We start from the raw sequence: 12,500 nt of genomic DNA on the forward strand, positions 1-12,500 counted from the left end.
AATGGCCAAATGTGTCAGGTTCATGAATGTGTCTCCATCTGCAGCTCACTCCTGAGAGAGAGAGAGAGTGTGAGAGAGAGAGAGAGAGAGAGAGAGAGAGAGAGAGAGAGAGAGAGAGAGAGAGAGAGAGCGCTGGAGGAGGAGGGAGGATGCTGGCTTTCATTCTTTCAGCTCCTGAGTGCTCTGATCTGTTCATTTACTATAGCGATGAGCACCACTCATTCACTCTCATCCATCTCCCCAGGTGCCTGCTCTCCTTCCCGCATGATGATGCGCTGATAAAGGAACAAGCTGCTTTCGCGACGTATTCATGAATGAGATATGTCAATGTTACTGAATGAAAACCAGCCCACCTACACCAAGCGGCAATATCATAATGTGTGTGCTTCCCCAATTTCTGATCATCACGCCGTTTTTCGGAAGCATTTTTTCCTGTCTCTGGGTTGCTATACATCAGAGCTTCTCTTGAAAGAACTATTCTGTTGCACCTTCAGAACGTGCAATGCGTAAGGTGGACCGTTGAGTTCAATGAAATCTCATGCTGTTCCAAACACTCAGAAAGACGTCTGAGCACATTTGAGAATTGGTCAAAATCTTCTGTGCCGTTCTCTTCAAAGTAAATACGATCACAGGTTGTGCAAAACACATTTTGACATGAAAAAAAGAAAATAAATAAAATATTAATCTCCTACCTCGTTATTACATCTCATCTGACAAGTCTCTGAAAAGTAATTACGGTACAGCGATGTCCATGTGCAATGGAACTTTTAAGCATCTGTGACTTAAAGCGGGGGAGTTGCTATCTAGTTAACGTCTGAAATCAGCGTTCCGTGCGAGGCCTTATTGGTAAATGGATCCTCACGGCTCTGGCATAGACTGATGAGAAATGGATGGGACTACTGATCTGTGGCGCTCTGTGTATGCAAACAAGCCGGCTCCAAGACAGCGAAAAAAGGAATTGCCTTTGATGAATGAACGTGGAGTCGCGTGCAGCTGAGCAGCCATCGGTTTTATTGATCCGCACGGTGAGGAAGGTGAAGGCGCTCTGCTCCTCTCTTCCTGACACCACTTTATTTGCCGTTTCGGGCCTGACTGCTCGGATTAATGTGGACCTGAAACGTGAAATGCGGCTACTCCCAATGATTTCTCTCTCTCTCTCTCTCTCTCTCTCTCTCTCTCTCTCTCTCTCTCTCTCTCTCTCTCTCTCTCTTCCTCTCTTCTTCTGTCTCTGCTGCTGTGGTCTGACAGGCGTGACATGAGCGGGATGATAGGCCTGGGTTTAACGTGCAGGATTCGCGCCATTTGGAATGTAAAGATCGGCGGCGGCTTGTCAGGAAAGTTATGCAGGCAGTCGCTTCGCAAGTTGTTATTAACCGTCCATTGTATGGTTATGAGCTGAGGTATTTTTCAGCTACATCTCAGGCTGCTGCAGTTGGGGCGAAGATATTTTGCTCCCATTCAAAACCATTAGGAGCAAATATGTGTGTGTGTGTGTGTGTGTGTGTGTGTGTGTGTGTGTGTGTGTGTGTGTGTGTGTGTGTGTGTGTGTGTGTGTGTGTGTGTGTGTGTGTGTGTGTGTTTGTGTGTGTGTTTTACTCTGGATATTTTGTGAAGCCAGCAACCAGCTGAAATGCACTCCTTCCTGCTTGTGCTCAAGTAGTGCCAGTGCATTGGAACTGCATCCATCGCTTGGCAGATCTGTGGGCGAGAGAGGGGCGGCAGTGGCAGCAGCGACAGTCACTGACATGGAAAAGGGGACACCATGTCTTGACTTGGGCGCTGATTTGCGGCTGGGGGGGTTGGTGTTTGGATGGGCAGGCAGGCAGGCAGGCGGGCACTGGAGCATGATGACATCGCTTTCGCTGCCTCGCCGCGCGTCCGAGGAGGTACCCGCCACTGTCGATTGTCCTCGGATGAACAACGCTCTCCCAGCTCAGGAGCCCTCTGTCCATGCCAGGCTGGCTGTCTTTCTCTCGGCCTCTCTGTTAGCCCTGCTTGGATGGAGGAAGTAGGGGGTGGGGTGGAGGGGTGTCATACAGCCCTGGGGGTCTTGGAGCAGGTGATGGCTCTGGGCTCTTTTAGTCAGCCAAGCCGAGATCTCCCCCCTTGCTTACATCACTTGATAAACATGTATAGTGGTGGCTATTGACATGTTTCCCTTGGACAAGCTATTTTACATAAATGAGTGGTCAGGAAGGATGTCCTTTGTCTATACATGCTTATACCATCTGGCTCATGCTGAATTGAAGCACAGTGTGCACATGTTGACACAGATGGCAGTTTGGGGATTTTGGGTTAAAGAAGTGTTTCTAAGCTTTTCGCTTCAGACTGTACACAAAGGATAAAGGATCAAATGTGCTACACTTCTTCTTCAATTTGTTTCAGTTTCTTCAGTTCTTCAGTTTCTTCAGTTTTTGTTGTTTAGGATTTAATATACAGTATTATGAATTGCATTAGTGTGTTTCAGGCATTTGTAACAGGAATACAGTGTACTTATAATGCAAGATGCAAATGTGTATTTTTCATGTTGCACTTCCTCTGATCTCCTAGAAGGCTCAGAATGGTAACTGTAACCGGAATACTGGATATAATGCAAGGCCTAAGATTTGTATGTCTGATGTCGTGCGTTCCTCTCTCCCTGTTCTTGTAGGCCTCAGTATCCGTGGTGCGCAGGAGGACGACCCTCCGGACCCGCAGCTGATGCGGCTGGACAACATGCTGCTGGCCGAGGGCGTGTCGGGGCCGGAGAAGGGGAGCGCCTCGGCTGCCGCCGCTGCCGCCGCGGCTGCCGTTGGTGGAGGAGTGGACAACTCTGTGGAACACTCGGACTACCGCGACAAGCTCACCCAGATCAGACAGATCTACCACACCGAGCTGGAGAAGTACGAACAGGTGAGGACGGCATTGTAGCTCATTGCTGGAAAGACTCTACATCATAACAACATTTCTATGACATTACTGAGAGATAACTGATTAAGTAACTGATTAAGAATTGGTCATTACCATTTTATTGACAGTCAGGTTCAGGCTCTGTGCAAAGGAGTTAAAAAATAAACGGGCTATTTGCCCACGGGGACCTTGGTTTGAGACTGGCATGGTTTTCCAACCCTAGCCCATTTTCCAATCTACCACACTGAACTGGAGAAGTATGAACTGGTGAGGACGGCACATGTAGACTCATAATGTGCGCAATTCCACCAGTGGAGTGCTGTAATAGTCATTGAAAAGACACAGCACTTCGGACAACCTGGATAAAGTATCCGAAACGGAATGCCAATAATCTCAGGTTTTGGGAATATTTGTCTGAATTTGATACCCTTTATTGGGTATACCAATGCACTACCATTCGTTCTCAGTGACAACGTGTAGGAGAGACGTTCCACAAGGCAGTATTGTTCTCGCTACGTGACTATTTTATTGCTGCTCTAAATTCAGCTAACATAACACACCCCGTAGCTAATGGAAATACCTACGACAGATGAGTGAGGGTGTAACCTTCTGGAACAATCTGATAGCTCGAGGTAGTTATTGGTAGACTGCACACCACTTGACATGTTAACTATCCTCTTACTATTTTTAGTCGGAGTATCATTACCCTTGCTTTATACCGCTCGTTTTTTTTGTTTCTGCTGAGAAGAAGTTGGTTCAGGTTTTGTTTGTTGTGACACCTAGTGCTGGAAGCATAATTAGGTGCATAAACAACTAGCATGCGGGCGAAAACACAAGAGGCCAAAAGACCAGAGAAACCAAGACTCTGTTTATTTCTTTCTTTATTTATTTATTTTATTGGCAGTGCACTCACAGTGCAGACGCAACATCTTATTGCTTTACGATAAACCGCTTTCTCCTGGACTGATTGCACACCTCCTCTCCTTCCTCCAGGCCCGGTTCCAGATTTTTAATTACCCAAATGTAAATACTTGGAATGAATTTCACTTAGCTGTTTAATGAGTTCAAGTGATCCCCCAATGAGAAGAGAAGCCAAATTCCCTGCCTCCCTCCCACCCTCCTTTTGCAATTACTCCTAGGACAAAAGGTTTAGCGCAAGAAAAAGCTGATCACGTTCCATTGCCTTTATCTCCTTTTGTCACTTGCTTTGATAGGTCGAGGTTTTTCTGTACAGTTTACCTACCGTTTACAAAACAGAGAAGAACCACACGTTTGCTGACTTGACAAGCCCCAGAGTCCACTTAATACGTACACAGAAAAAAAACACCTCCGATGACACCCTACACCGCATCCATCTTTCATGCCAGGGCCATTACTTAATGAATAAGTATACTGTTGGCATACATAATGCATTATGTTTTTAATGAAAAGCTGGACGTGATGGTGTATGTAGGGTAAATGTGTAACTGTATATGCCCTTATGTGGTTCCATGAAGATGTCAGTTGCATTTTGTGGAGTGCACATAAAGCCCAAGTGTGCATGTTAACTATTATAATGCTGTTCATGTTTATGTAATGGATGCCAGCTAGTAGAGCTTGGCATGGAATGTTAGTAAGCCTTCCTCCTGAAGTCTCATGGCACAAACACACCAAAAGTGACTAGAGCAACAACGGTGAGGAAACGAATTGACTTTGTATGGAGGAACTGGTGGCAGAAGTGATTTGGACGTGAAGAGGCGATTGGAGCAACTTGAGCGACAGTCTGTTGTTCAATTTCAGTTAATATTATGCTAATGAGCCATGAAGTGGTTCGGCAATAGCCACCACAGCCAACTAGAATTGAAATGCTTTCTTTCTGCTTTTAATGGTCATACTCTGCTGCTTTAATCGCTAGTGTCGCTCTTGTTATGAAGACAGTCTTTGCAGCTTCTTGTCTCTTCTGGTGTGTTTGCGCAGCCATACAGATACTCTACTGACCTGGCTAGATAACCTGCTTTCTATATTGGAATTTGTGGGTTCTGTAACGGGTCTGGGCTGCACAGGTTGGTCTCCTCTACACACGTGTACACATGTCACAGGTCTTACCACCCCAAGTGACTTTACTGCTATTTAGGTGCCGCCTTACAGTAGTTACAATCAGTGGAGCACATCGCTCATGCATGACATGGGAATCGAACCAGCAACCTTCTGAACATTAGAACACAACTCCCAAACCATTTGGCCGCCGCAGCTGCCACATTTATAATGTGGATGTGTGCCTGTTTTGACAGGCATGTAACGAGTTTACCACCCACGTGATGAACCTGCTGCGGGAGCAGTCTCGCACGCGGCCCATCTCGCCCAAGGAGATCGAGCGCATGGTGGGCATCATCCACCGCAAGTTCAGCTCCATCCAGATGCAGCTCAAGCAGAGCACCTGCGAGGCCGTCATGATCCTGCGCTCACGCTTCCTCGACGCCAGGTGTGTGTGTGCGTGCATGCATGTTTGTGTCTGTGTGTGTGTCTGTGTGTGTGTCTGTGTCTGTGTGTATATTAATGGCTGTGTGCTAATAACATACTACTGCAAAACCATAAGATCAGGCAACATCGCTGCCGTGAGATTTTATGTGTTTTAATGACGGTGTGATTTTATACATGACTGTCTTTATCATGATGGGGTTCCGCTTAGCCGCGCCGGAGACGAAAAAAACCTCTTTTGTCTGTCCGAGCGACTCGGAGCGGAGGTACTTTTCAGGGCATTTGGGCTTTTCCAATTAGTGCCGGTCGGCTGGCGGGGAGTGTGTGGGCCGTGTTAGACTGCGGCAAATTAGGCATTAAGCTATTTTGCGAATGCACTCGCTTGCACGGGTGAAGGTAACAGGGCCACACAAAGTGAGCAGGGCCACTCATGGAGAGATGGCACAGATGATTACAGAAATCAGAACGGGCTCATAACAAGCCCTCTGCCGTAATGGAGAATTTTTACCAGCCAGATTTGTAAGCGCATTTCATTGCCGTCTCATCATATGATCATTTTTGGAGGTGCCCAATGTAGCCGACTGAATGGTAGGAGATGTGTATCCAAGTGAGTCTGGGTGAAATCTAGGAAATTACAATGCCATCAATGTGACAAGCATGGTAGGATTCTGTTTTGCACCAAAGTGGGACGAGGGAGCTAATTAATTAAAGGCAAAGACAGGTTAGACTAAAGGATTTTTAAGATGGAAATAAACATGATCAACATCAAGTTTTAGCTACAGTGTGATCAAAATAATACACAAACACAGCGAATGTACAACCGTACTTACCAAACAGATGGCATATTTTGTCCTCCTAAACTAAAGGTGGATGGCAGTTCTTTGGAAATTCTATTATGTTGACACGCCTTAAATAACAATACAGCAGTGCCATTAAACAGACCTTTTTATTTCAATTCTGTCAAATCCCTACAATACCCTTATATGATCAACTAAATCCTTCTTAAAGCCAACAAGACAATGTTTCTATTATTACTTCAGCCTTTTACATTATTAAAGCCATTTTTCAGCACTACACTTTCAACACCCTATTTTCCTCCTGACTTCTCTCCTTCTCCCACTCACAGGAGAAAAAGGCGGAACTTTAGCAAGCAGGCCACAGAGATCCTAAACGAGTACTTCTACTCGCACCTGTCCAACCCCTACCCCAGCGAAGAGGCCAAGGAGGAGCTGGCCAAGAAGTGCCAGATCACCGTCTCTCAGGTGGGTTACTGGACACTCTCTCCCTCTCTTGCATGGCCCCATGGCCCACACACACATACACACAGGCACGTGGAGAAGCAGAGCCAATACACAGGATAGACTCAGGCACAGCATGTACAATGTGGAAATGTACTGGACAGATCTAGGAGTGCTTTATAGGCAAAGGCATTCAAACCTTTGGATCTTATTGGTGGTTTGTTTGGTTTAACAATTTCATGCAATTTAAATGTGAGGTGGATGGAGAGATGGACATGTAAAGGAAATACATAGATTTGACAGGCTGAATTCACTTTTTTGAATAGGAAGTCAGTGATGACAATCAGCAATGTAAAAAGTGGAGACGTAATACATGCTATTGCTAACATATTTTAAAGTGACACTTTAGGAACATTGCTTTACTTTTTCATCGAGTTCAGAAAAAAAGTGTACAAACCTGCTATGCTTACGAATCTCCATGGAACCACACTTTTATAGAGATAAGCAGTGGATTGATTTTAGGTACAACATGTACTGTGTATGTATTTAGAAAAACACTGGATTCTGTAGAAATTTAAGTATTCAGCCGGACAGTGTTACCTGTGTATTTGAAGATAATGCGTCTTCTTGGTATAATTTTGAATGTAGACATCATATGCAGGCAGAAAGCTATTACAAACAAACACAGGGTCTCCTGAGAGTTAGTCTGTCGTGTTGTCTGAGTCAGTAAAAATGTCTATCCTGTTTGTATTGTTTCATTGGAGGGGGAGGTGGGGAAGTGGGGGGTGGGGAGGGGTGGGCGGCAACAGTGTGGTTGCTGCTGTGTCTTACCTGAGTCATGACAGCTTTTGGCAAACGCATTTCCCAGCTGCCGAACGAAAAAGACTTTTCAAAAATCCGGCCCGAGGTTTTCATGCCAGGGAAATGACCTCAGTTTTGCCGTTACAGTCCTCTTTCTCCCCCTGCTCCCTCCTCACGTACACACACTCGCACACACAAACACATCACCTTCATCTCCCCCTCCTCCTCCTCCTCCTCCTCCTCCTCCTCCACCTCATCCTCCTCCTCTTCCTCTTCCACAACCCTTCCTCCCACCTGCCCTCACCCTCCACCTCCCTGCATGCGTCATCCTCGTCTGTCGACTGTGGTTAGCCGGGGCTCACTGTGACACTGTGACAGTGCTGAAATACACTCTTAACTGGAGCGTGACGTTCAGGATGAGAACTGTTCGTTAGGTGGCTGATAGTCTCTCTTCTCCTCTCTCTCTCTCTCGCTTCCTGTTTCTTTCTCTCTCTCTCTCTCTCTCTCTCTCTCTCTCTCTCTCTCTCTCTCTCTCTCGGGCTTAGAGAGCTCAGCGGGTGTAGGGGAACACGTGTGATTGAACCTGTGTGCACTGTTGTAGTTGGTCTTTGTTTGTTTGTTCGTTGTTTTGTTTACTTCCACACATTTCCCAACCCTAACCCCCACTGCCAGAAGCGTTTCGAAAACATTCCCTTCCAGAGATACATTTTGTTTTTCTCAAACGTTACACATCTAAATAAGGAACGCTTAAGTAAATCTTTGTGCCAATAAATTTATTGAATTCGCTTGTAATCTGAACAAATTTATGACCCCTGCATCAGGTTGGGGTGTCCGTTACAGTTTACTTTCCCAGCTTTCTAGAGTGAGAATACAGACAGGCTTTGCCAAATGGCAAACATAATATATTTATTTGTGTCACTCTTCAACCTATACTCTATACTGACAATTTATGGGGGTGTTGTGGAAGCCCATTATCCAAAGAGTCAACCGGATAATCCGCGTTTTTTATATTTTTACTCATTTTATTCGGTTGTGTTGTTGGGTGTTTTTTTTGAGGGGGGGCAGCGGGGGGTTGCGTTGTTCAGAGAGTCATGCTGTAAAAAAGCCCCCCTTCTTTTCTGCCCTCAGGGCGTGGGGAGCGCCATCACAGTGTCACAGGTATGTTGAGCTACTCTCGTCCTTCTCGTCCTCCTGTTGTCTGTTTACAGTCCCCCACCTCTACCTCCGCCCTGCCTCCCCCATCGTCCTGCCCTGAGTCATCCCTCCTCTCTCCCCCCAGACGTCTGGTTGTCGTGTGGGCGTGTGGTCATACACACACCCATCAACTGCTGTGTGTGTGTGTGTGTGTGTGTGTGTGTGTGTGTGTGTGTGTGTGTGTGTGTGTGTGTGTGTGCAGTATGTGTGTATGTGTATGTGTGTGGTGTTTTTTAGATTAGAGGCTTACAAACACCTACGCATGACATTGCTTAAATGATTATCGCCGTTTTAAGAACATCATTTTATACCAGCAGTTCAATGGGTTAACAGTATGGAGAGCAGAGACTGAACTGTGGCTGTGCAGTCTTTACGGGGTGATCATCTTATAAGCACTCAGTGCAGTGCTGCATGTTTTTATGATATCGCAGCTGTGAACAGGTGCGGGGTCCCACATAAAACACACCGTGTCCACGGTAACACACAGTCTCGCAGGATACTTTAAAATGAGCATTTACGCGGGCCCGAAACATGCAGCCATTGTTACGCTATATCACAGGCGCGTAAACGTTAAAGCATCCCAGGGAATCGTTGTCGCGTCGACTCGTATAACTCACTGACCTGTCTGTGGAAGGAACAGAGCCTTCGGTGTGTACGAGTTCACGAAACAGCTCCAGGGAGACTATTGAAGCCCTCCCACTCCACACACACAGACACTCACACGTACACCCACCCACTCACACACACACACACACACACACACACACGCGTGTGTGCACACTTAGACACGTACACTAAATACACACACAAAAACACACACACACACACACACACACACACGAACACGTACACCCACACACGCACAGACACGCACACACACACGCGCACACACACACACGCACACACACACACACACACACACACACACACACACACACACACACACACAGACACACACACAGACACGCACACGAACACGTACACCCACACACGCACAGACACGCACACACACACACGCGCACGCGCACACACATACAGACACAGACACACACACGCACAGACACACACACACACACACACACACACACACACACACACACACACACACACACACACACACACACTACCTCCTTCTCTTTCTCTCATCCAACGCTGATGATATAGGCCCGTCGAGGACAGCTTTACAATTTCCTTGTAATGCTTCGGTTGGCCTTGTGGTCATTCCTGAAGTCTGGAGTTATATTTTTTTCTATAGGGCCGAGGCAATGGACAGAGTCAGACCTCTTGTCTGTCTGGGGTGCTGGACAGTAAATTACGGTCACTTTAGAGGGGTTGGTTGCTGTACTGTGTCTATCTCTCGACACAGTACAGCAAGAAAATGGTGTTTTTCTAAGGCATAGTTTCTCCTCTCGAATGTGCTGAGTGGGGAAATCATTTGAATGTTTTGTTACGGACGGAAAAAAAATGTATTGTACTTGGTTTTAGTCCAGTTTTGTGTCAGAAGATGTAGACTTAGGTCTTGGGAAAGAAAAAAAAACTATTAAAACTGAAAAACTGTGAAAACTAAAGAAATGTGTTCCTGCTCGTGGAACGTAGACCTTACTTCTTCTCGAGTTCCACATCCCTGAACGCCTGTCATTCTGTTGCACTAATGTTCTCCTCCCAACTCAAATATGAACCCCCAACCCCACCTCATGGAATCCCACATCATGTTTATGTTTTGCACAGATATACAGTCCAGTATATATATTTTGTTATAATTCAATGACTGTTACAGAGGCCCTGGATGTATTGATTTTCCTGTCCGCAGTGCAAGTCAAGGCAGGCCAGGCATATGCATGGTATTGCGTTTGTCCGCTTGCTTCCATTTACAAACACCCACTGCTTTGTTGATCATCTGGAGGTCTGAGCCGGTGCACCAGACCCATCAATCACGGCAATGAGATCCGCTCTGACCTCTCTCTCTCTCTCTCTCTCTCTCTCTCTCTCTCTCTCTCTCTCTCTCTCTCTCTCTCTCTCTCTCTCTCTCTCTCTCTCTCTCTCTCTCTCTCTCTCTCTCGCTCTCTCTCTCTCTCTCTCTCTCTCTCTCACCCCTGCTGCCCTCCCCCACTTCCCTCTCCTCCACACCTCAAACCCGACCACCCCAACCTGCCCTACATCCTCCATCTGCACCTCTTCCTCTTTTCTGTATCCTCCCTTTCCCACTCGTACCCCTACCGTCCATCCCCCCTCCCTTCCTCTAAAACCTACACACACCAACCAACCTGTCCTACCTCCCCTCATTTCTTCTGACCTTCCTCGTCCTCCTTCTCTCTCTCTCTCTCTCTCTCTCTCTCTCTCTCTCTCTCTCTCTCAATTTCTCGATTTCTCTTCTACTTTCTTCTCCTGTCCGTACTGCAGGTGTCAAACTGGTTTGGCAACAAGCGGATCCGCTACAAGAAAAACATCGGGAAGTTCCAGGAGGAGGCCAACCTGTACGCGGCCAAGACGGCAGTGACTGCGGCCCACGCTGCTGCCGCCGCCATCCAGAGCAGCCAGGCCGACTCCCCCACCACACCCAACTCCGGTAGGACCCTGGAAACAAACATCTCTTCACATCCACCCAATGCCACAGAGATATCAAGAGTTCAGTAGGAAGAACATGAAAGTCTAAACTTTTGAGACTTGAAATACTTTAGAGAGTCAAATGTAAAGCTCGTACAGTGGGCCTGGTTTTACTTTAAAAGTGCTGAATTATTGCTGCAAAATATTTCGGTGCACTTCATACCCAAATAATATCACAGTTCAGTCTCAACAACTTTGAAGTTGCTTGTGTTGAAAGACGTTTTTATTGCATCTGGGCTGTGTCAATCAAAGTGCAGTTAGGTTGTGTTGTATTGTTCACATAATTGGACTTGATTGAAACAATCCAGGACCTATATTGATTGATAGGGCAGGAAACATTCCTTCAAATATTTGTGGGACGACGTACTGAGAGAAATGGATTGATTTAAAGACGCCCTTTACTTTCCTAGTATGCGGAGGAGGAATGTTCTGGCAGTGGGTGGAATGTCTAGTGTAAGGAGCTCTAGTGAAGAGAACTCAAGAGTAGCACTCACATCTCCCTGCTGTAAAGAGAAGCAGAAATGGGAGCTTTTCAAGTGCTTCGTTCCCCCCTCTCCCCTACTCACATGTCTCCTGTGTAAAAAGAAGTAAAGATGGAGGGTTTTCAAGTGCTTCATTTTCTCCTCCTACCTAGGATTCCAGATGAAAGATGAGGACTTTCAGATGGATGCTACAGAGAGCAAAAACTCACTATTACCCAACATGTTCACTGGTACCCACAGAACTTTTATTTTTGTATTTCCTGAAAATGAAAACACATCCTGCCATTTACATCTAGTTGTATTGTCTGTGTCAAAGTAGAGTTCAGCTGGTGAAGTCCATATTCATGTCTCATGTTCTGTAGAGACCTGGCTTCAAAAATGACAATCCCAAAGACGCTTTAATTCCATACTGAATTTGTTCCAGCCATTCACTATTCAATTATGAAGTGAAATCTCCTTTTTCATTTCTCATGCATATGTTTAACCACCAGATCATTTCACTATACTCAAGCGTTTTACTATGGCATGGGGACTTCTGTAGCTAGGGTAACTTCATTTGACGCCGGTGTCATACGTATGACATAACAGTGTCATAACAGTGTTGTAACACAGTCATGCATGCGTCATAAATATTTTATGACTATGTCATTAAGTACATTCGGTTATGGTTAACACAGCCCTAACAATGTCAACTTTTCATGACCATAACATGTTTATGACATTGACATCATGTTTATGACTCATCTATGACTGTGTCATGACACTATTTTGACACTATTATGACACCGTTATGTCATACATATGACGTCAGCGTCAAGTAAAGTGTAACCAAAGC

The 12,500-nt window shown here is 45.9% G+C and overlaps 1 protein-coding gene across 1 annotated transcript in view; it reads left to right on the forward strand.

The window, feature by feature from the left end:
• Window positions 1-12,500, forward strand: part of pbx3a (pre-B-cell leukemia homeobox 3a) — a 63,398-nt gene that overhangs the window by 40,750 nt on the left and 10,148 nt on the right. The window contains exons 4-8 of the mRNA XM_063211418.1: window positions 2,651-2,892; window positions 5,160-5,350; window positions 6,473-6,608; window positions 10,980-11,145; window positions 11,818-11,895. Coding sequence (XP_063067488.1) covers window positions 2,651-2,892; window positions 5,160-5,350; window positions 6,473-6,608; window positions 10,980-11,145; window positions 11,818-11,895 — 813 coding nt within the window. The remainder of the gene's footprint in view (window positions 1-2,650; window positions 2,893-5,159; window positions 5,351-6,472; window positions 6,609-10,979; window positions 11,146-11,817; window positions 11,896-12,500) is intronic.

The sequence above is a fragment of the Engraulis encrasicolus genome, chromosome 11, assembly GCF_034702125.1.
Source record: "Engraulis encrasicolus isolate BLACKSEA-1 chromosome 11, IST_EnEncr_1.0, whole genome shotgun sequence".
Classification (NCBI taxonomy): Eukaryota; Metazoa; Chordata; class Actinopteri; order Clupeiformes; family Engraulidae; genus Engraulis; species Engraulis encrasicolus.